At 41.7% G+C, this 21,629-nt stretch overlaps 2 protein-coding genes across 3 annotated transcripts in view; both read right to left on the minus strand.

Moving 5' to 3' along the window:
- The window catches only part of LOC122397039, an 87,884-nt gene extending 77,022 nt beyond the window's left edge, over positions 1–10,862 (minus strand). Inside the window, exons 1-7 of one of the 2 annotated variants that reach the window (XM_043395866.1) lie at positions 10,662–10,862; positions 8,374–9,284; positions 7,432–7,688; positions 6,682–7,322; positions 6,415–6,606; positions 5,635–6,319; positions 5,276–5,372 (exon numbers count right to left, since the gene is read on the minus strand). In XM_043395866.1, the coding sequence (XP_043251801.1) occupies positions 5,276–5,372; positions 5,635–6,319; positions 6,415–6,606; positions 6,682–7,322; positions 7,432–7,688; positions 8,374–9,172 (2,671 nt within the window). In that variant the 5' untranslated portion in view covers positions 9,173–9,284; positions 10,662–10,862. Of the gene's footprint in view, positions 1–5,275; positions 5,373–5,634; positions 6,320–6,414; positions 6,607–6,681; positions 7,323–7,431; positions 7,689–8,373; positions 9,285–10,534 lie in introns of both variants that reach the window. The other variant, XM_043395858.1, reaches the window with a different exon arrangement.
- A 1,305-nt stretch (positions 10,863–12,167) lies between these two features.
- LOC122395511 (E3 ubiquitin-protein ligase MYLIP) overlaps positions 12,168–21,629 on the minus strand; it is a 112,748-nt gene continuing 103,286 nt past the window's right edge. Inside the window, exons 3-7 of the mRNA XM_043393131.1 lie at positions 17,275–17,515; positions 16,645–16,814; positions 16,038–16,254; positions 15,209–15,409; positions 12,168–14,650 (exon numbers count right to left, since the gene is read on the minus strand). Of these exons, the coding sequence (XP_043249066.1) occupies positions 14,324–14,650; positions 15,209–15,409; positions 16,038–16,254; positions 16,645–16,814; positions 17,275–17,515 (1,156 nt within the window). The 3' untranslated portion in view covers positions 12,168–14,323. The remainder of the gene's footprint in view (positions 14,651–15,208; positions 15,410–16,037; positions 16,255–16,644; positions 16,815–17,274; positions 17,516–21,629) is intronic.

Raw genomic sequence — 21,629 nt, forward strand, 5'->3', positions numbered from 1 at the left:
TGTCGCGAAGAAAAGTAAAATATTGTACCAGTCAATAAAGTGCATACCTGTTTTGCGATTCAATACGTATCACTTTTACAATTCATTCGGACGATGTACAATTTTTATACGAACAGATGGACGGACAAATAAAATTACTGAGACACATAACCTTACTAATTTCATACACGATCGAACGATCGTATCTTGATAGAAATTCTTGATACCAAATTCGTTTGAAACATTTTTTCGTACAACAAATATCTCGCGTCTAAAAGTACACCATAACCTCAAAAAATTTGACGAAGTACAACACAGAGTTAAATACGTGTGTGTCTCAAGAAGAGCCACCCAGCCAAATACGACAAAGTTCTAAGGTCCACAAAAAGATCGTGCAAAATTTCGTAAAAATTGCTGTGTGCTACTCACCGAGCCTCCATCGTCGGTAAATAGCTTGAACGAGTGATCTAGCAAGAAAAAAGGCGAAGGGACTTTTCGATCCGCGAGAGTCACGGTGTTTCAAAGAAACGGAGAAGAAACCAACCCCAGAAACGCTGGGGGTATAATTCCCGATTATCCGCAGGTTCCTTGTAACGGAAGAGGGTGTCTTTCTCGTTCGCGTCGGGGAACCTGATACGCCTGTGCCTTTTGCTAAGAGTAATCCCGGGGAAACAGACTTTGCGCGATACGAGAACGGGCCTCGAGTGGCTCGAGTGAAACGCTCACGATACCTCGAGGCTCGAGTATACGACCGTACCGAGAACTTCGACATATTAAACGACAGGATTTGCCAAGGAGATTTATCGCACCGATCCGCCGTAATGGGAAAGTTCTCGCGTCAATCTCTGAGACAACCAATACCCTTGCGGGTAAGTAGCGATAATCGTTCCCAGGGAAACTTCGATCGCTCGATTCCTTCGTTAAATACAACATTTTCGTCTTTCGACCTTTCCAGAATTGAACTCGGTATTAACCCTTCGATTATCCCGCTAAAAATTGTAACGTAATCGACAGAGACCCAGAATTTAACTTGGGTAAATAAATAAAACAATACAGAAAACGGTAGTGCAAACAAGTATTGTTTAATCGTACATACATAAATGGCGTGCGACTGTTGGTCTACGGGTCCTCTTCAGTATGATTTGTTACACGTTAATTAGGTTAGGTTGTATGAAATTATTCACTGCTTGGTATATTTCTTTTGTCTTTTTGCTTCGAATTCACGAGTGAAGTCGTTAAATACGTAAAAAATAAATTCTAGTAAGGAAAATATGACGAGGATCCCTTGCAAGCAAACAAATTTGATTTGATTACAACAAACGTTTTCGACCAGTTTGTATCATTAGTATATAAAAGACAGTCTCTGGGTTGATTTATAATTGATTTCTGTGTGGGCAGCGCTCTCTACGATAAAACGCCCAAGTTTATAAAGGAACAGTTCCCCTTCTTGATGCTAGCAGCGCCACTAAAATCTGCATATCGACACTGCAGATATTTATCCACATTCAAAATTTATCAAACTTATTAATTATCCAATATAAATTAGAAATGACCCATGATATATTTTGAATGACCCAACGACATGTCTCGAGTGGCCCACGATAAATTGCAAACGATTACCAATGTAAAAGACTTGTAATGAAAATAAAGACAGTATGAAAAACATATTTCAATCCGTAGTTTGTCATCCTCGATCTTTCTACAGAATCTTTCATGGAATCTTTACTATAGATCAAAAATTAAAATTAATAAGTATATTACGACAAAAATAAGTACTGCAACATATTTTAGGTTATGTAGTTTCTTATTGTCTGAATAAAGGTTTCGGTCCTGTAAAATATTGTACAGATTTGGGCCGGTAACATGTTAATGTTAGAAACTATTGTGTAACCACATAATGAAGAGGGCTATAAAAGAACGGAACGTTTACGACGAAAATAAACAATGCTTGTTAATGCTAGAATCTGAATTCCATCCACGGGTAATCTATTCGGCTCTCTAGTACAGTAGAACCAAGTAAGAAGGAATTATTTATTTACGGACGTACGCCATTCCAGCTGCACCGTGCCTCCACGCGCTCTCTGCATGCTTGAATTGAAAAGAAAAATTGCTCGTGCCGCCTCGTCGAGCGTGAGTTTACGACTTCTAAATAGCAGGCTGTGCAGTGGCGTTACACGATCGTCGGGCGTAAACTCGAAGAAACTCACCTTTTGGTACGAGAGCACGTACGTGGCTGGTAAGCCAGAACGATGAAAAGAAAAGAACGAAGCAACGGTGTTACGAACTAACAGCGGCCAAGCTGGAAAGTGGCCTGCTTGGGCGGGATTTCGCTCCCAGGGAAAATATACGTGCCACGAAGGGCTTAAACATCGCAGAAAACCTCACCCGAATTACCACCAAGACTCGCTGGAAAAACGTCGGGGCTCCCGATTAGAAAATTATTAGAAATAAAACACGTACTATTAAATTGAACGATGCTTCGCGTAGTTGCGCCAAGCCATCGATTTGGTCTGACGATTTATAGGTTATGTGTAAACGTTTTCGACCAATCGTCGGGGGCATTTTCGAAACTATCAAAATAGGACGTCATTGCAAATATAACACCGGATGATACAATAACATTTTACAAAAATATGACTTCCAACTCTCATTCAACCATTTGTATTTAGGAATGAAAATTTTCAATTACAAGTACAAATAAAAAAAAGTATAAAAAAAATAGATACTAAATGAATAATAAAAATTTAAATCTATCATGCAATTTGCTAGACGTTAACACGCTGACTGCCACATAAATTTGATATGCTTTGTCCTAGGAGTTACAATAGAATTTTCATTATTAGATGCATACTATGATAAAATATTAAAGTTCATATTCTCAATAATAGTGCGTTTATCTCTCTGGCAGTCATCCGTGACCATCATTGACCTTACAATGCACTCGGTTAGTCTTGATAATCTGTTTTTACAAAAAGGACTGGACAAGAACAAATTTACTAACATTTCTGGTGTTTATGCGATTATAAACACCTGGACAGTCATCATACCAACCGTGAGAAACCACATTTCAATCGTTTTGATAAATGTATCTGTATCATTCAGTATGTCGTTTCGAACTAAAACTTTTAGAACGAAGTTCACATTTTATAACAGCGATTGATCAGTCCTGATTGAAAAAAATTTTTTTTAACGTTCCAACACAATATACCGTAACATTTAATTTTTGTTAAATATGTTGTAATAAAGACGATTAATAACCGATCAAGGCTGACCATCGTGACTATCGATGCCTTTGTCAGTCTTTGCACGATTTTTCGATCAAAACGTTAGAAAGTATCGCGAAGCATTCGTCTTTGTTAACTTTTTACGCGTGCACGCGTCGTCGTAGAAATTTCGTAGCCGACCCCGATCGAACGATTTCCATTAAAAAACTTCCCGACGGTGACGTAAGATCACGAAATAGTGGTCACTGTGGAAATTACAGGAATCAGCGATACCCGTTTCGGACAAACGGTGCTATTACTTCAAAATCCCATTTCTAAAAAAAAACTGGCCGAGGGAGCCAACGCGATTACGAAAGGTTCGGAACGATTTCGGACCGATCGTAACCTCGGGGCAGGCCGTGCACACATCGAGCAAGATATTTTCTCGCTCGTAATTCGAGGCAGGAGATAGAAAATGAGACGAGAGCAGGATGAAAAAAAAAAGAAGGAGCGAATTCACTCGACGCAAACCATCAGGCCCTCCTCTTGGATGGTTCTCAACCGTCGGTATCCTTTTGTCCGTTGGATTTTTAAGAGCTCCACTCACGTCTCATCCACACACCCCCTGTCACGATCCTTTTCACCGTACCGACCGCCCTCGCGTCTCCAGAATGTCGTCGTATCTTTGTTCCCGGTACGTATATACGTATATATTGTACGTGTCTACCGCCCGTTAAACTCTGCCTGCATTAGACGAAGATGAGAAACGCGCCCGTTGTTTCAACGTTGCGAAAAAGAATTCCCATCCTATCCCCTCCCGCCCTTTGCTTCCGTTTCGATATAAAACACGAGCCGACGAAACTCTAGACTCTTCGTCGAATTAACACTGCCGTTCATATAGGATTCGAAGTCGAATAATTTCTGAGAACGACGGTTGTACAGTCCCGATCGAGATCGATCGAAACGCGTTACAAGAAACGAATCGTTTTCCTAACCTATGAAGTCACCCATATGAGTGACCTAACCCAAACCTAACCCATTTCGGTGACTTAATTTCTCACTATGAGGCTAAAAGCATTAATTCTCAAGATAAGATGTTGACCCTCTTCGGGAACAACACATAATATGAAAAGACAACCTTATCTGATATCTTCTGTGATGTGTAGGAAGAGTACCATCTTCTATTTTAGAAAATAAACATTGTTTATTACTCGTGTTACAACTTGTATTTTTTACTCTTCCAGGAAGGTGATAATCTTCTTAGTACACTCGAAAAATTAATGTTTATTTTTTAAAATAAAAGATAGCACAGTTGCTATAGGTTAGAAGATACATCAGATAAGGTTATGATTCTACTGGGCAACTCTCCACCTCTCTTTTCTTATTAGTCTTTCTTTCTATCCTATTCCATTGTTCTACACTTTAGGCTGTTTTACATATTTGTTTTGACATTAATTTTGAGGTTTAAGTGGATTAGTGGATGAGGTTAAGTGGACTTGAAGAATTATTTTCTCTTATAACTATTTCGAAAAGTTGAGACATTGTAAATTGTGTATTTCATGGTATAAGATGTAGTTTAAGAAAAATAGTAACATAATTGGACAAATATGTCAAGTGGAAAGTCTAGCAATGTTCCAACCTTGCCTCAACAAAATTTGTTAATATTAAATGGAAATATGTTGTTTTAATGAAGTTGGGAAACTTTTGGGGCGGACTATGTATCATATTGTTCCTGCACGGAAACTTGAACGCGATCGACTCGAGTAATTCTAGAGAGGTGAATGCGTACGCTCGAGATAGCGCTAAAATACAGACCGATAACCTTAGCGTGTCTGGCGAATGTTTGACCGCGGAACATTTTTCGTTATCTGCAGCACTTGTAGGTCTAATCTTTGTATATATGTACATAGGTCTACAAATAAAAGGAAACCGCGGTAGTAAACAAAGAACATCGTTCGCTTCTAAATGTACGATTACGGTTATCTCCCTTTCCAGTTTGGTTGAACCTTTCGAGTAACTAGTTTAACTGGTTACGGAAAAATATAAACTCAAAGGTAAAAAAATGGTGAGCTCAAACACAGGTAGCCACTTACCTTGTTCTTTTTCCGGGACCTTCGTCGGGCCCTTCTTGTCCGGTGCCTTCGGTGAACAATTTTTTCGCGCTGGTCTAACGGTTAGCGTCGATGGAACCTAGAGCACAAATGTGCACACACACGCGTTAATAAACTGTTTTTTTTTTAAATAAAAATAACAGTCTCTATTAAGCAAACAAGCAATAATATTTAATGTCGACGATCTTAAACTTTTAGACTCCGAGAATTGTTTTTAATGCGAGACTAGTATAGGTTATGTACACCGATGCAACAGCGTCAGCGAAATATAGAATTAGACGTTATTGCTTGAATAAATGCGTAGATTTATGACAGTTTCTAAGTTTTAAGAAATTACTTACCACCTTCTCCGATCTTTCGCCGGACGGTAATCTGGCGATGGCTGCATCGGGGCTGTCTTCCGGCGGCGGAGGTTGCACTATCCAATTATACTCGCGTTTTTCGACAGGTAAGCCCCATCGTTCGTATTCGAGACTCTGGGTACGTAATGTTTCATAACAGTCCAAACAAACCACGGCAAAATCCCCGTTCTCCAACAGCAGACTCTTCTCCGGCTGTTTGTGATACCTCAAGAAGGGAAAATCTTTCACAAGCAACGCTCGCACTCGTTTTCTATATGTCGTGATACCACAAACGTAACAGCAATAATCGTGGGTGTTGTACTGTCTTTCCGCGGCGTTCACTTGCTGGTCGCTAGGAAGAGATTCGTATCGACGCCATTGCGCCAAAAGAGAATGATAACAGAACGTGCACACAAGAGCGGAACCATCCTCCCTGAGTTGCTCGGCATTCGGTGGAGACTGATGATGCAATAATTCAGGGAAAAATGGAGCGTTGCGACCCTGTGGCCGGCCGTACAATACTCTCGCGAGAGTCAAATCACTATGCAAGCCACACAGGAAACAATAGATAGAACTGCTCGATGTGCCTGGATTGCTACCAAACGTTCGGTCGGAACTGGAACTCGGCGGTGTAGCGATCGACCGGTTCACTTCACCGTTTGGATGCGGACTAGGAATATCGTACCTGAGAAGAGAGAGACATAAAAGCAAATGGTTAAACGGGAATTTCGATAGCGTAGTCTTCGATAAATCGAACGAAGAAATTTCGTATGTACTAACTTGCGACGTTCTAAAGGAACTCGTTCAGCGTCCATGTTTTCCCATTGTTGGGCAAGATGATTCACACAGTGACTACAAGCCAATACTCTGCCGTGACTATCCATACAGGCATTCTCGGAAGTGCGTGCCATTCCCCTCAAACAAGGAAAATGCATAGCGTGCGAATTCATTCCTTCCGGGCTCGTAGACAACCTTCAACAACAAATGTAATGATCGCTGGTACCCATCGCGGGGCCATAGAAAATTATGACGATTAAAACAACGTACCATTCCATATGAGTGCGTGGGTACAGTCTTTCGCAAATGTAGCACCTATAGTTCTGGCCGAGAGCAACAGTTCCATTTTCAGCAGGACCGTTGTTCGGAGAATTTCGTTGGCCAGGCGTGGTACTTTTCACCGATGCGCTGCGTTGCTTATTCGTAGCAACGGTCGATTTATTTAAATCGTATGGCTTGAAACGAATATCGCTACCAGCAGAATTGGCTGGAGACTTCGCCACCGCGGGCCGTGGCGACGGGCCTTGTTGACGAAAATCCACGCTCTGCACCGAGGGTTGGCCCTCGTGATTCTCCCCACCGAATACTTGCTGCTTTTGTGGTATAGCTTTGTAACAAATGGAGCAAACTTGCACCATCCCCTGAGGACTTATGGGACTAGCTCCTTGCGGAGGTCTCAGAGAATAAATAAAAGGATAGTACGCCTCCTTCTCTGGATTAGGACAGCAATAGAGAAGTCTAATACTGGAGGAAGGGTACTCGAGCGCGCAAGTATAACAGATGAAGGTAGTCGTGTCCATCGCAGGTGCTTGTCGTTTACGGAGCGTGTAGTTCCGGTCGCCGTGCGGTACTCCCCGTAAAGTGTATCCCGTCCATTGTGCCAGAAGGTGATTCTGACACGCCGAACAAGCCTGAAACCAAACAAGCGAACAAGTTTTCGGATGCAACACTCGGATAACATGGTCTATGGTATATAGCCCGTTTTATGGAGGGTAAGAAATCGACGGAAAAAGGATGTACCTGTACACGACCAGCACTGTCCATGGGTCGACTTCTACTTGGCCTTGGATGAAGCATCAGCGAGGGAAAAAATGGCGGAGGACTGGCAGAAGGATGTGGCGGAGTTGGCAGTGGTTTTGCCGCAATATGACTAAGTGACCCTCTTTTGTATTCATCCCCACATACGTAACAGACTTCCGTAACTGAATTTTTATCTGGCATCGAAAGGTCTAAGATATCAGTGCCGACGCTTGACGAGGATCCACCGCTGTAAATGGCTGCAATCGTACGATGAAACGATTACAAACTGCTGAATTGGTAACTGTGCAGAATTTGCATCGAAAACCCGGTGATATTAAACCGATCGTTTTCATTCCGTTTCGAGCATTTTACGGGCCTCATAGAGAATATTATCGTATTGCACGTGGCCTACTTTGACACTGTATTTTTCATGACTTTATCGCTACGTTTTAAATATGGAACGACGACAATTTTGTAGTTTGCGATTTCCATTGTTCCAGCAGTTTGATTTCGAGCGACCTACTTATCAGTGTGACAAGCTGACTAACAAGTATCAGATCGGTTAAATTAGATCTCTCAGAGGTCGAACAAGTTACACGCATATTAAAGGTTGAGATCAGAATTTAAATTAGATGGATTTTTAATGCTCTATCTGGATACTCCGAACATTTATTTACAAACATTTATCCTACCGAATGAATCAACTATATTTAACATAAATAATGCATTTATGCATTCGTTTACCGTCTGAATATTGTGAAACGCGATAATTGCTTAAAAAATTGAGAACCTTTGCTCCAGAATCTATCAAACATTACCTTTGTTTCGTACGAATATCTCGATATACGTAGTCAAGAAGAAATAACTGATACTAAGTATGTAATAATGTATTGCTAGAAATGTACTGTAAGAGAATGATTTGTATGTTCAACATCAGCTTACGTTGAGGTTGTGGCAGTAAAGTTGGTTGCGGCAGTAGAGTTGGTTGCGGTGCGGGTGAACTTCTAGGTGCGTGTCTTAAATCTAATGCAGCTTCATTAGATACTCTTGTATCTTCTACAGGCTGTCGTGGACTTTGTAACCTTTGATGCGGCGATTGCAGTCTTTGATGGGGTGATTCCATTGTAAGCCTTGCTTGTTCTAAATGTCTGTGCGTTTCTGCCATGTTCGAATGTGGTCTCGGCAGTTCGATAGAATTTGACGGTGGCCTTGTTTGCTCCACTTTCGGGGATGGTGAGTTTGGTGGAAGCCGCGGAGAGATTCCGACCGGCCGATTTTCTGGTCTAAGCTGCGGTGTCTGCTCGTTAGTTAAGCCAAGAACTTGCGCCACATACTCGCCCTGCAGATTCATCTCGGCCCCGGTGAAAGGGCCACCATCGCATCTTTTCAACCAATAAATTCGTTGACTATGAGGCCTAGCATCCAGCTCGTAACTTTCCCACTGTTGTAAGAGTAAGGAATAGCAAAGACTGCATGCCTTGATAGCTCCGCCTCTAGCGCCTTCGCCACGGTAACCAGCGGGTGGTTCATGGGATTCGAGAAAGGGGAAGTAAGGTTCGTTTGGTGCTCCGCCTGGACTCGGTTTTACTCTGAGCCAGTATTGCTCTCCGTGGCCCACTGTACCACAAACAAAACAAACCCTAGCACCTCCGTTATCATCGGAGGATGGATTTGGTTGTGGATTTGTAAGCGATTGCCCGTCAAGTCCCGGCTCATTTTTCACATATAGTTTACTTTCCATCGTGTCAGGAAACCATTGGGTCTCTTCAACGCCCTTTTATATATCTTTGTTTGGCACGCATATACGATCACAAGTTAGAACGATTGATAAAGTTTTTGAATTTTGCACATTTCTGAAAATAGAAAAATACTGTATTAGTTTAATGTCTGCTTTATTTTACATGATTATATATATATAAGATACAGAATGTAGAATGTGAAAGGATATAAGAAATATTGTTTCAAAGCATTTAAGAAATTTTATTGTATGCAAATCAGTTTATTCAGCTGCAGCTGTGACCTCATTTTTTATTTGGTATAGAATGAAAAAATAATTGTTTAACGTGTCAAAACAGATTTGTCTTTTAATTGCATAACGTGTAGCAAGAACTTGTCAAAATAACAAACATTTATATATATCATCTTGTGCTTCCTCCTTAATTGTACTTGATTTTAATGAAATTTTATTGTAATGGTATTAATTTTAAATATTAAATAATATTAATTAATTAAACTACAACTTTACTATGCTTTCATTATTATTCAACCATTGATTAATAAATGTAAACAGAAATGCAGAGGCATAAAATGTACTGAATGAAAACTTTCATAATGTATACTGTGTCCATTTAATTCCACATTGAATCTAATCAAACGATTAAAATATCACTATTAACTCTTGCAAAATATTTGTTTCAAACAATAAACACAACGCATTGTTATTCGTCACAAACTCTTATCGTTATTGAAGCATTGCAACGTGTGATGCTTTTAGAATACTGTAACATGTGGTATTTTTGGAGCATTGCTACATCGACGTTTACCGACACCGACCATAAAACATTTTTTCGGACATCGGTAATGGGAGAATAATCGCTGAAAGAACCTTTCGTTTGACCGATGTTCATAATAATTACGTATAGAATACGATTTAAGCACAGCTAAGGAGGAAACACGAGCAAACCACGAAGGTAAGCACTTTTACGCGAATCGATCGAAATATACATTCTTTTCGGAACGAGCACACTGTTAACACTGAGAACGTGGATACGATATTAATTTCAAGAAATGCTTTAAACTGTTTTCTACGAAATTCGAGAAAACGTGACTTCGTCAAGAATATTTGATGCAATGGTGGCACATTCGTTAAGACCGATTTGTACAGCGAAGTTTTCATGTTTAAAGGCTAATTTAATAGGATCATCCGTGATCGAAATAATTTACGACTAGGTTAAGGAAATTTTGGCGAGAAAATCATCGTGATTGATGTAAGAAAGGGATTGTACAGATCGTGGACGAGGCAGCCATACACTCTTCTCGCTACCGAAATACGCACCCACGGCACTTTCGTACGGACACATTAGATTTTACACGAAACACTCACATTTTCACAGTTCGGGAGGGGTAACCACCGCATCGCTACTTCGTGGTGGTAATTTTGGTCGAATGTACGTAACAGTCGGGCGAAGCAGAGCTTCCTTATCTCGAATTCTAGTCTCTGCCATACGTACTCGAACACCACACCGAGTTGCGGGGTGTCACCTTCGAAATAATGTTGCGCCTCGACACATTCATATTTACATGTACCGTGCACCGTCTAACGCGTCCCGAATCCGTATCACACTGTCGCATGCATGAAAAGTATAACAAAAGAGGTCGCGCGACTATGAAAAATACATTTTCTGATGGCACAGCACCGCGACTTTGGCTCAATTCACCGCCATGTTGCAAAATTGCGATCCGCTTCCCATGATGCCACGCAGCTTCGTCATATGACAGTGCCGCCGTGTTAACCAATCAGATTACGGAACGCATGCGCAACTCGAACAACTTACAACCGAACTGCCGCTAAGAATATTCCGGCGCGAAGTTCGAAATTTTTTCTGTTCAAACTCTGTACGCATTTTAGAATTTGTCGTGTAACGTTCATTGTCTATTCGATTTATTCGAGCACGCTTTATTCTGTTCGTATTGGCAATCGCGACATACACGTGAACGTAAATTCAGAATAATTTGAAAAATTAAATCATGCATTTAATAATCAATCAAATCATTCGATTTACTTACATTTTTTCGAAGTATTTCCTTGGAAGTGGACTGCAATCGATCTTCAGAAAATTTAGTGTAACAGCATTGTTTTAAAGTTGGATTTTTCTTTATTACCGACCATTCGATCGGATCTGCTATTGTTTCATTTATAATCGAGCACGTGTTTTGCAGTTATTAAAAAATAGAGTTGCGAAAGATTGATTTAATTTTCTGCCTGCAAGAAAGTGCACTGATTAGAGTTTTTATTAAATTTATACAGTCTGTACAAAGTTTGACAAAAATAATCGTTAATAAAAGTCATAACAAGCATTTTGCGAATAACGATACGAAGCTAATTTTGGTGTAAACAATATAATTAAAGTTGTTCAGAGATATTTGTGGATGCTCTCACGCCATTTATACATATATTTTTCCGCGAACGATCGTATCTTCGACCGTTTCATTAACGGTTTATTGAACCAAGTAGTAGGTGTAAAAACAATAGGCGAAGGAATGCAAACAACAATCAATGTTTCATGGTATTTAATCAACAGGTTGGGACATTGTACCTTTATAATGCTAAAAATTATTTTGTATAGATTGTGTCATTTTCATATGTATATACCACTATTCCAGTGGAATTCTGATATAATACTAAAAAATAATTGGAAATACTTTAAAAATACTCTTTGCAAAATGATAATTCTTAGAAATCCATTCTCTCCGATATCTTTCGTCTCTACCATACAGATCTAACAGCTACAATGATCTCGAAATTCTTTGTGTACGTTTTTATACAGAGGGTCAATCGCGAAAAATTGTTATTTTTATTATAACGGCGTTATTGTTGTTGTTATTATTACGAACTTTACATATATCGAAATAACACAATACCGTAGACAATTATAATTTATAGAACGGTGTGCTCACTTTGAAAAACGAACCAGTTGCTTGGTTAAAAAAAATCTGAAGAAAATATTTCCTATATCCCCGCAACGCGGAAGTAGCCCGATGGCGGCGTCGCTCCAACAACAATAATAATCTTTATTTAAAATTTTTATTTCTCTTTTCCTTGCGTTTCGTTAATCAGTTCATGATCGTCATGAATAATATCTTTCCCCAGCTTCGAATTCAACGGGTTGTACATATATATTTGTCGCTGAATTTACAACTACGGAATCACTGAGATCGATATTTGATTCGTAGAGGCAGCGTTGATCACGATTCTCTTAACCGATAGGATATAAAAATACTAAAGGAAACTAAAGGATGTCGATTAATAGACGTAAAGCGTTGAACGTGTCAGGGGAAAAGAAAAAGTGACGCTACGTTTGGACTTAACGAGATTGTCGACAAGTAACCTGTCGTTAAACGTAGTAGCACGTAAAAACGCTATTATCCATATTTTTTTTTTTGTTTTTTTCTTATAAATAATTATAAACTAGGTCTGCTTTGCATTGATGAATGACTACAACGATTTCCTTGTTTCTCATTCTCCCTTCCAACACGCATGCAAGATTCATAAAATGCTACGCACAGGTGTCTCAACTAGCTCGACGCTCATTTTCGACGATGGTAACGATAAAAAGCATTTCCGCCGATCGATGAAAAGAAAGAAGGATGGTTGAACGCGCGAGAATTTCAAATAAATAATACGCTTAATATTCGAACGGTCCAAAGTCTCCGCATCCTTTTTCCTTTCGATCCGTAAACCGGCCTGGTTTTCGTGCCTCCGTTGGATAAACGAAATATCGGCCGACTCGTAACTTGGTAAATCATCGTTTATGAGCGTAACGTGTATGTATTTCTTTTATTATGACTTACTTAAAAGATGGCATACGCGCTTAGCTGGTTAAATCAGATTTGACATTTGGTGAACTCATGACTTTTACTCGCTCGACCCTACCGCGGGTTATCTCGTTTCTTATGTACATATAAACAGATATTACTGTAACAAGGATTCCTTCTCGTATAGGACGTTTCAAACGAGGGAGGAAGGGAGGGAGGAGGAGGAGGTGGGGAATAATACGTAACGCGTTAATTAACTCTTGCGAACGAGTTCTCGATTATCGGGCAATTATCTATACATCTGAACGCGAACGGAACTATACAAAGGTCTCGACGGTGCAATAAACGAAAACTTCGCGATAAACCAACGATCTACACATAGACGGGGCGTCGTTCAAGACTCGTGCTCGCGTTAAATGAAACGTCCTTTACGAGGAGGGCCGTCATAGCAGTCGTTTTGTAAACGATACTGCGTATGCGTAATGAATAACGGGGCATTATATTAAAAATATGAAGGGTCACCGGTTTCGATAAAACTCTTCACCCGGGTGCCCTGAGACCGTATCTAAATGAAAGTTGATAAACAAAGAGAAAGAGAGAGAAAAAGCGTACAATCTATCTAAAAGGAACAAAAGTAACGAGAAGTATTATAAACAACAATTAAATAAAAAAAGAACTTATTGGTCCGATTGTCGATAAGAATAAAAAAAAATCTGTACACGACGCGTCGAATGTCTTTTCGTGTTTTTTTAAAAATTTTTTTTTTCTTGAGATGATCTAAATTATACTACTTCTTTATCTTTTTGTCCAAATAACGGCAGCACTGTTCGTCGGAGGTCAATGCTGCTAATAGCACTTCTCGGTCGCTCGATTAAGATAGTGACGACATCGTTACTATTCAAATTAAACGAAGATAGGTAAGATAGGTAAATCAAGATTTAAAAAAATCGAATTTTCGTTTGTTCTTTCATCGCGACGCTAAACAAATTTAAAACGTCGTTTGGTAATCGAATCAGCAATTGTTCTTTCCACGCTGACTACGTTAACCCCTTCGCGTTGTAATCTTTTTTTCCCCCCCCGCAGTACGATGGCAAAGGAAACGTAATAAAGAACAGAAAGAAAATGGCGTCTGTGGGTACGACGAAGGGGCGGATGAACGATGCGAAAATAATCGTTTGAAAATGATCGAGGAGGAATTGGAAATTTGAGTAAATGTAGGAAATTAAAATTTACAACGTCGAGGGTGGCGATCCAATGATCCGTTCCGTTCCGCTAGATCTCAATGCGTCCTCTCGATCCGACAACCGAAGATCCTGATGAACCTTCGAAGCACGCTCGACCCTTCCGCCCGGCGATCTCAAATGCTGTTGGCGTTCACCGTGGCCTCGGTCCTCAAACTTCTCTTTTGTATCTCGTCGGCGGACGTCTCGCCGTACACGGGCCCGATGGTCTCCGAGACCGACTTGGAATTGTGCTTGTCGACGTGCGTCAGCTCGATGGGAAGGTATATCGTTCGACAGTGGTCGATATCCGCCCGACAAAGCGGACAACGCTCGCAACGTCGAGCGCAATCCAAGCAAGCCACCGCGTGTCCGCACGGGAACAAGGCGGTGTCCAGGCTACGATCCATGCAAATGCGACAGAGCATCGCGTCCAATAATCTCGCCAGACATTCCCGAGATTCCTGCAATTCGAACAATCACGAATAGTTGCCTCCCTTGTTTGCCGACCGCTCGCGACTATCAACGGACGCGTACTGCGAATTCTTTCAAAGTGCATCCATCGCTATTACACACCCACCCAAATAGTCAACGTAACTATTAACAATGTTGACTTAAATACAAAAACGACGAAACCCTAAATGGCCCCACAAAGTCAAGAAACTTTTTTTTAAAATATGGTATTATACCATTCAAGTATCTCTTTGCAAATAGTCGTAAATAATGCTAATAGATGGTATCACCGGTCGAGCGTCGGTTTTGTAGAAAACAACGCGATTGCCAATCGGTTACTCACATAACAAACACTCGCGGCAAATGCAATTCTTTCTCTTCGAAATTTGTATATGCGAGAGATAGAAAATTTCGTTAGTAATGTAATGCAGTGTACTTTGGTTCTTCTGGAAATTAGATTCCACATTCTGGCGTTCTCATTGTTTTCTCGGAAGATTCTTCGATTACGTTGAGGGGACTGGTTACGAGGCGACACTTTGAAAGAATGCGGCGCAATTTGTCGGAAATACCTTGCACTTGGGATCCTCGCAGTCCCCGGCGTATCCGTGCGTCTCCAAAATTTCGTTCTCCTCCGGCAACCTGATGGTCGTCGCCTCGCAGTATAAAGCGCGTCGCGCGTTATCGTACACCTCCCTGCACGTTCTGCGAATGTCGAACACGTATTTCTTCCCCAGCGTCGAGTCCTCGTTGAAAATCGAGATTATAGTGCCCTGAGGAACGACAGCGACCAATTCAGACACGATACAACGTTTCGAGGTTGCTCTCGCGAGAACAATCTCGCGACTTTAAGACTTTTACGACTCCGTCGATTTTCTATACTCGAATACTATGCGAACAATTAACTTGCACAGTCCAATTCTATTCGTTTCAATTTTTATAAAGAAAATCTGTTTATATTCTTTTTGAGGACACTGTGTCTTCGGTTGTATACTGTTTTGGTGGAAGAAGAAACAGCAAAGATATTTGGAAGTTTATCCTTATTTATGATATTTAAATAATAGAGAAATTGCCCCAGTGGTAGACAGTGTGTTACTTTGAAATGATATTTAAATTCAGGAAAGTCTCAAGATCTTAATTGCACAGGTAAATAAAGAAGTCATTGTCTAGACCAGTTATACGGTATGGGAATCCAATAAGAGAAAATGTAGTTTTCTTAAGAAATAAGCTATAGTGAGGTACTGCATTTTGTACTTAATTCACAACAATATGATTTGTTTTCAACCATTTAAATTCTGAGCGTATGATAGTTCTGATCAAATGTGTCCATCACTGGTTTTGTTCATGGTATTCGAATAGCTAAAAAATAGACTCAGTCCGAGGCTGGTTATAAGTAGATACCTTCAAATCTCGTATAAATTGAGCGGTCACTGCGCTCCTGACCGTCTCGCAACTGTAAAATGCGTGCTTCTCGGTGATCGCTCGGTAAAGTCCACTGGCGGATTGACTCGAATCCAATTTAAAGTTCAACGACGTTTCCTCGCCATCGAGGGAAAGGTACACCAAATGAAACATTCGACGCTGAGACGTCGCGCTTTGTATCGCCGTGTACGGTATGCTGTAAAACAACAATAAAAAGGAAAAGGATATAATTTCTCGGCAATAAAAAATTTCAGAAAGAAGTTAGCAGTTAATGGATCGCGTAACGAACGTTTCAATAAAGCGTAACACTGTAGGGAACGTTTCTGCAGAGTATATTCCATTTGGAAGTGTCTGCCGAGGCGTGAATGTCCAGAGACCGCTCGAAATGAAATATTATTCGCTTATCGCCTTCTGTTTCATAAGGAGACGTCGGCACGGTTCCCCGCGGGGTTCAAGATCTCCAAGATTCGCGTCTCGATAAATGCTACCTCGAGCAACGGGGTCGATAGGTAGATTCTCGAGTGTCCCCTTTCGAGGATCGATACTAACGTGCCGTTGATCAACAGGGTGAATCGACCATACGTACTTTTGCGTTTCCTCGTCCTGGCTTCGATAGACCGTGATCCCGTGTGGTCCAACTCCGATCATGGACACGCCGTTGTATCCGAATTTACTGTGGAACATTTCCTGCCCGAACGTGTCCAGATTCGATATTTCTTTCAGCAACCAATACTCGGCTGTCGAGGTTCTCATGCCCTGCACAGAACGCAAACAATTCATTTATTCATTTATTCCGGGATTAAATACCCATTAGTAAAGAAAAACAAAGCAAAATTGAATGCTATGAAGCATGAGACTGACTGTGAATAATTACGAGATGCCAAGTAAAGAACGTTTAAATGATAGAATTGATAGGATCTATGAAGTGTTCGATCGAATAATTATTCCACGTTTGAGACTATTGCGACTGTCGGGAGAAAACGGAGAGATCTTCGTTCGAAATAAGATATTCAGGTGGTCCACGTGCGTCGTTCAAGGCGAGAACAAGTTTTCTGCACACGACTTGTGTTTATGTCAAAATCGTAGTCGAAGGGTTAAATATTGAAGTTTGATTTAATTATACAACCCATATAGCTCTACACTTCCAATGAAAATTCTTAAATGATTTCGTTTTCTCCCGAGAGCGTGGATTCTCTGGATTCGTCGCGACGAGTACCTTGATTTCCTTGTGTTGCTGGATTATCCGGTGCAGAAAATCGGTGGGTTTCGGCTCGTACGGCTCCGTGGGCTGTATCTGACAGCACTGGGAATAAAGTGCGTGCGGAGGCGACAGGACATCGTAATCGCCGGCATCGGCCTGCGCTATCAGGGCCACCAGACGAGCCACGGAGCCCCAATCCGAAACCTTCAGTCTACCTTCCACTAGCTCCAGGCGCGAGTGCAAGTAGAATTGATGTCTGTAACCGGGAGAAAACGGCACGTTAGAAACACCGCCGATAACGATTAATCGTGATTAGCTTGGAAACGGGGTCTACGAGTCCCCATTTACGGTGATGTACACCGCGATTCGCGGGAACTTGGCCCCTAACAAATGTTTCTTCTTTCAACTCGATAAAAACCCCCGTGCCTCGTATTTTATCGTAATTAATCTTTCGAATACAATTTTGTCAATCCTGTTGACCATTTGACTGGTTCAAAAAATTATGTTTAAATTGCAAGAGTGGATTCAATTTTTAGAAATATTAACGTCACTGACATGCAAGTAACTGTGATCAGATGGAACAATTTTTTTAAATTATTCATTTGACCGGTTTAAAAAATTACGTGAAATTTGCAAGAGTGGATTTATTCGATTTTTAGAAATATTAACGTCCCTGACTTGCAAGTAACTGTGATCAGATGGAACAATTTTTTTAAATTATTCATTTGACTGGTTTAAAAAATTACGTGAAATTTGTTACAGTGGAATTATTCAATTTTTAGAAATAACAACGTCACGTTGCACGCATTTTTCTCCAGCTGTTCCGTGACACGCGAGGGTCGTACCGAAATATTGAATAATTTCAGCGTCCCCGGTAATCTCGGCCGGGGTAATACGCTTCTTGAAAATAATTTACGGGGCAGCAACGTTGGGGAAAAAATTTATTGTCGGGAAATTTTATCCGCGGGGGTAATAACGTCTAGCAACCCTCGTTTGGGTGGTAACCGGCGGACGAAATACGGCCAGGGTGGTTTACGGATCCGCTGCCATGGTCTCGCGTCCGGAGCGTCGCATTAATGGAAAATGCAACAGGGGATCTCGTCGGGGTAATCCACGGCGCGTCCAAAATAGCTCGCGGGAGAAATTAATTTGTACGGATACTGAACCGAGGCAGAAACGTTCGAGATACTGCTGGATCGGTGCGGTTTGTCGATCGACAGAGTTTTGATAAACTTCCCCCGAAATTCGAATAGCATCCGCCGTTGCGGCATGGCAAACTTCGATGGGAACGCTGGTCGTGTTTGCCTCTGCAAGTTATAGTGGTTTCCAAACGCTTTCGACGCGTCCACGACCACCCATAAAAAAACGAAAAAGATTCGTTCGAAATCAAGTTTTTATTTCACGCGCGGACGTAAGAAATATTCCAAAATTTCATCGTTTCGGGGGGGTTTAAGAGACACCGATACTCGAATTTCATTGGTAGATTCGCTATTATACTGTGGATCGATCGTGTTCCGGTTTATTGTCGGATCGATCAACAGTTTGATCGATCGACTGGGATCCTCCTCAACGACGACTGCGCGACGCAAGTCTCGAATTTCCGATTTAATAAAACGCAAGTGTATTTTGAGAAGTACGATCTAGGTCGAACGATCTTCGATTTTCGAAATTCGAGTCGCGTAGCCGTGCAAAGCAAACTCCTACACGTTCGTCGCGATTGGCCGTGATTCTCGCGAGAAAATAAACGGGGGTTGCATCGATCCGAGCAGCCCCGGGGACGAAGCGGTAATTTTGCCTAGTCCGACGCGAATCATCCCGGAATTTGAAAAACGAGAGTCGTTCCCACGAACGGAGAACCGAAAATCCTGATTGGCCCGGCCGCGAAACGATCGCGTTTCCCCCGTTAACGAGCCTGTCGTCGCGTTACCGCAAAATCAAACGACTTCCTACCGCGGGGAAAGAAAATAAAAACGTTATTCAGCGCGGCGGATCCAGTCCGGAAGACGCGTCGTCCTCGTCGCTCGAAAGTTATCGGGTCGGGAAGTTCGATGTGTGATCTACGATCCCACGAAACGAGCAAGAAGAGAGACGCAACTGCGCGACATTTGTCATCGCCGACGATGATATTGGTTCTGCTCGAACTCGCGAATCCCCCGGAACTCTGTCTCTATCCGGCGAACGACTTATTGTTAACAAATGGCGGCGAAGGAACTTGCTGACGGGAGCCAAAATACTTCCTTTCTAGCTATCGACGAGCAAAGATAAATTTAAAAGACACGAAACTCTGTACGTTAGCTGGATAATAATTTTAAAGAGCCCATTCAACGGTTCGATAATTAAAATCAGTATTTTCTGGATTAATTTGCGATAACTGTTGTGGGACCAAGATGGCGGAGGGCTAAAGTTTATTTCCAATGCAAGTATTTCAACGAGCTTCGTTAATTTCTTAACTTTTCGTTGCTTTCGCGAGATAGTCAATAATGGATTCCAAATAGCGAAGCAAATTGCCTGAAATTCGTGACTTTCGGCCATAGGTAGGTAACTCTTTCGTCTCGACTGGGACGCGCGCCATAAAGTCCTCGAAATTTCTGTTTTATTTACCTTCGATCGATTCGTCGGCGTTAGACGCTCGCGCAAATAACTCGAGAGAGAGGTCTTTCCCGTAGTTTCGTTTGCCTTTACTTCGCACGTTCGTCTTGGCGTTCCGCGGAGGTTCCACGGTCGGGGAAACTTGCTTCTTAAAGTTCTGGGTTAATAAAGTAACCGCAGAGCTCAGCGAGAAGTTGAGCGTTCCCGTTAAGACGGGGGAGAGAGGTTTCTGTCTCGCAAGCAACCGCGAGCTCGACGGGTTTGTGCAGAATTTGCGTCTCGATTTACCAAACGATTTAGTCGCCGCGTTACCCCGCCGTTCTCGCTACTACCGGTTACACTCGTGCATTTGCACGAAGGGAACACCACCCCCCCGTTCGCTCGATTTGCCGTTGTAAATTATGGCGCCAGTTCGAGAACAAGCGGCCACAATCCCCTGGGGGATTACCGGGTCCTGGGGGAATATCCCTTAATCGAGAACTTTTTGTACCGTTCTCGCGGAAGATTAAAGTTTCTGGAAAAGATTTTATTCCCCATCGAAGTATAGAAAGTTTTCGTCATATAACCCTTTCCTATACCAATTACTTGTATACTCGAAGAACACTTGCGGCTGCCTGCTTTTTATGAATATTTATTTATTCTCATCAAATTTTGTTTTATTATACTGTGTATTATTTCTATTTACAAAGTAGTTTTTCTTTTAATCAGTAACCCCGGTCTAGTAATGGTCAATTAAACAATCGATAGAGATCTATAATATAAACAACATACAACGAATATAATCCCAACGAGAATACGTCTTTTTTTCTTCCAAGCGGTAACCACCCATCCTGTACTGCACGCGACCCAAATGCAGCTGCACTTCGATAACCAGACGAGGACCACTGTGTCCAACGAACCACAACCGTCGACAAATTATATTTCTAATTTATTCAAATACAAACCCCCAAATCTCTCAATATATAAAACGAATATTCATCCAATTCTTTGAACATCGAATTAGTGTTTACGAATAAAGTAATCGCGAGAATATTAATAACCGTCCCGGAAAGGGACAGACCGCGACTGTTTCTACATCGGCGGTGTAATCGTCCGTGGTCGTTCGCCGCGTTAAACTTTCAACTGGTCGAGTAACGACGAAATTCGCTTTGTCCCCGAAAACCGGGGACATCGTCGAAGTCGCGGCCAACGTCAGCGTTCCGCGTCTAAGTAATTCAAGCGGACGAGGTCGTTTTCATCTGGACGCGGTAATTTCACAGTGTGCGTTTTCCAGCTCGAAACGGCCGCTATGAATTACCTATCCGCCGCGAGCTAAATCGGTTTCTTGGCCACCGCTGCTCGAGCTCGTTTATAAGTATGAATCAACCGAAACCGACGCGTTTCGACAGATGTTCCCGATTTCGAAACGCATAACTATTCGAAAGATCGTTGACTGATAATCGCGTCGCTTGTTCAATCTCTTCCCCGTGCAACGTTCAAACTTAAACTGTTGGTCGAACGGTGTACGTGCAGGGCAAATGTTTTTATTCCCGTAGTTCTCGGATGTTTCCATTTTAACCGTATTTTCGAACGATCCGTAAGAGACGTGGAAGCTAATGTTAGCGTTTCGATTTAATCTCGACGTGGCTGTAACATCGATTGTAATCCTGGAACTCGATTCACTCGACGGGATTCAATTCAGAAACTCCGATTGTATCTCCGTTTCCGACCGATACCGCAGTTACGGGCACGTTTCGTTGCGCCGCAGAACTCGGCGGGAACTTCTCATCGCAACACCGCCG

Source organism: Colletes gigas, unplaced genomic scaffold (genome assembly GCF_013123115.1).
Source record: "Colletes gigas isolate AHSC1104 unplaced genomic scaffold, ASM1312311v1 Colletes_gigas_Sc00001, whole genome shotgun sequence".
Lineage (NCBI taxonomy): Eukaryota > Metazoa > Arthropoda > Insecta > Hymenoptera > Colletidae > Colletes > Colletes gigas.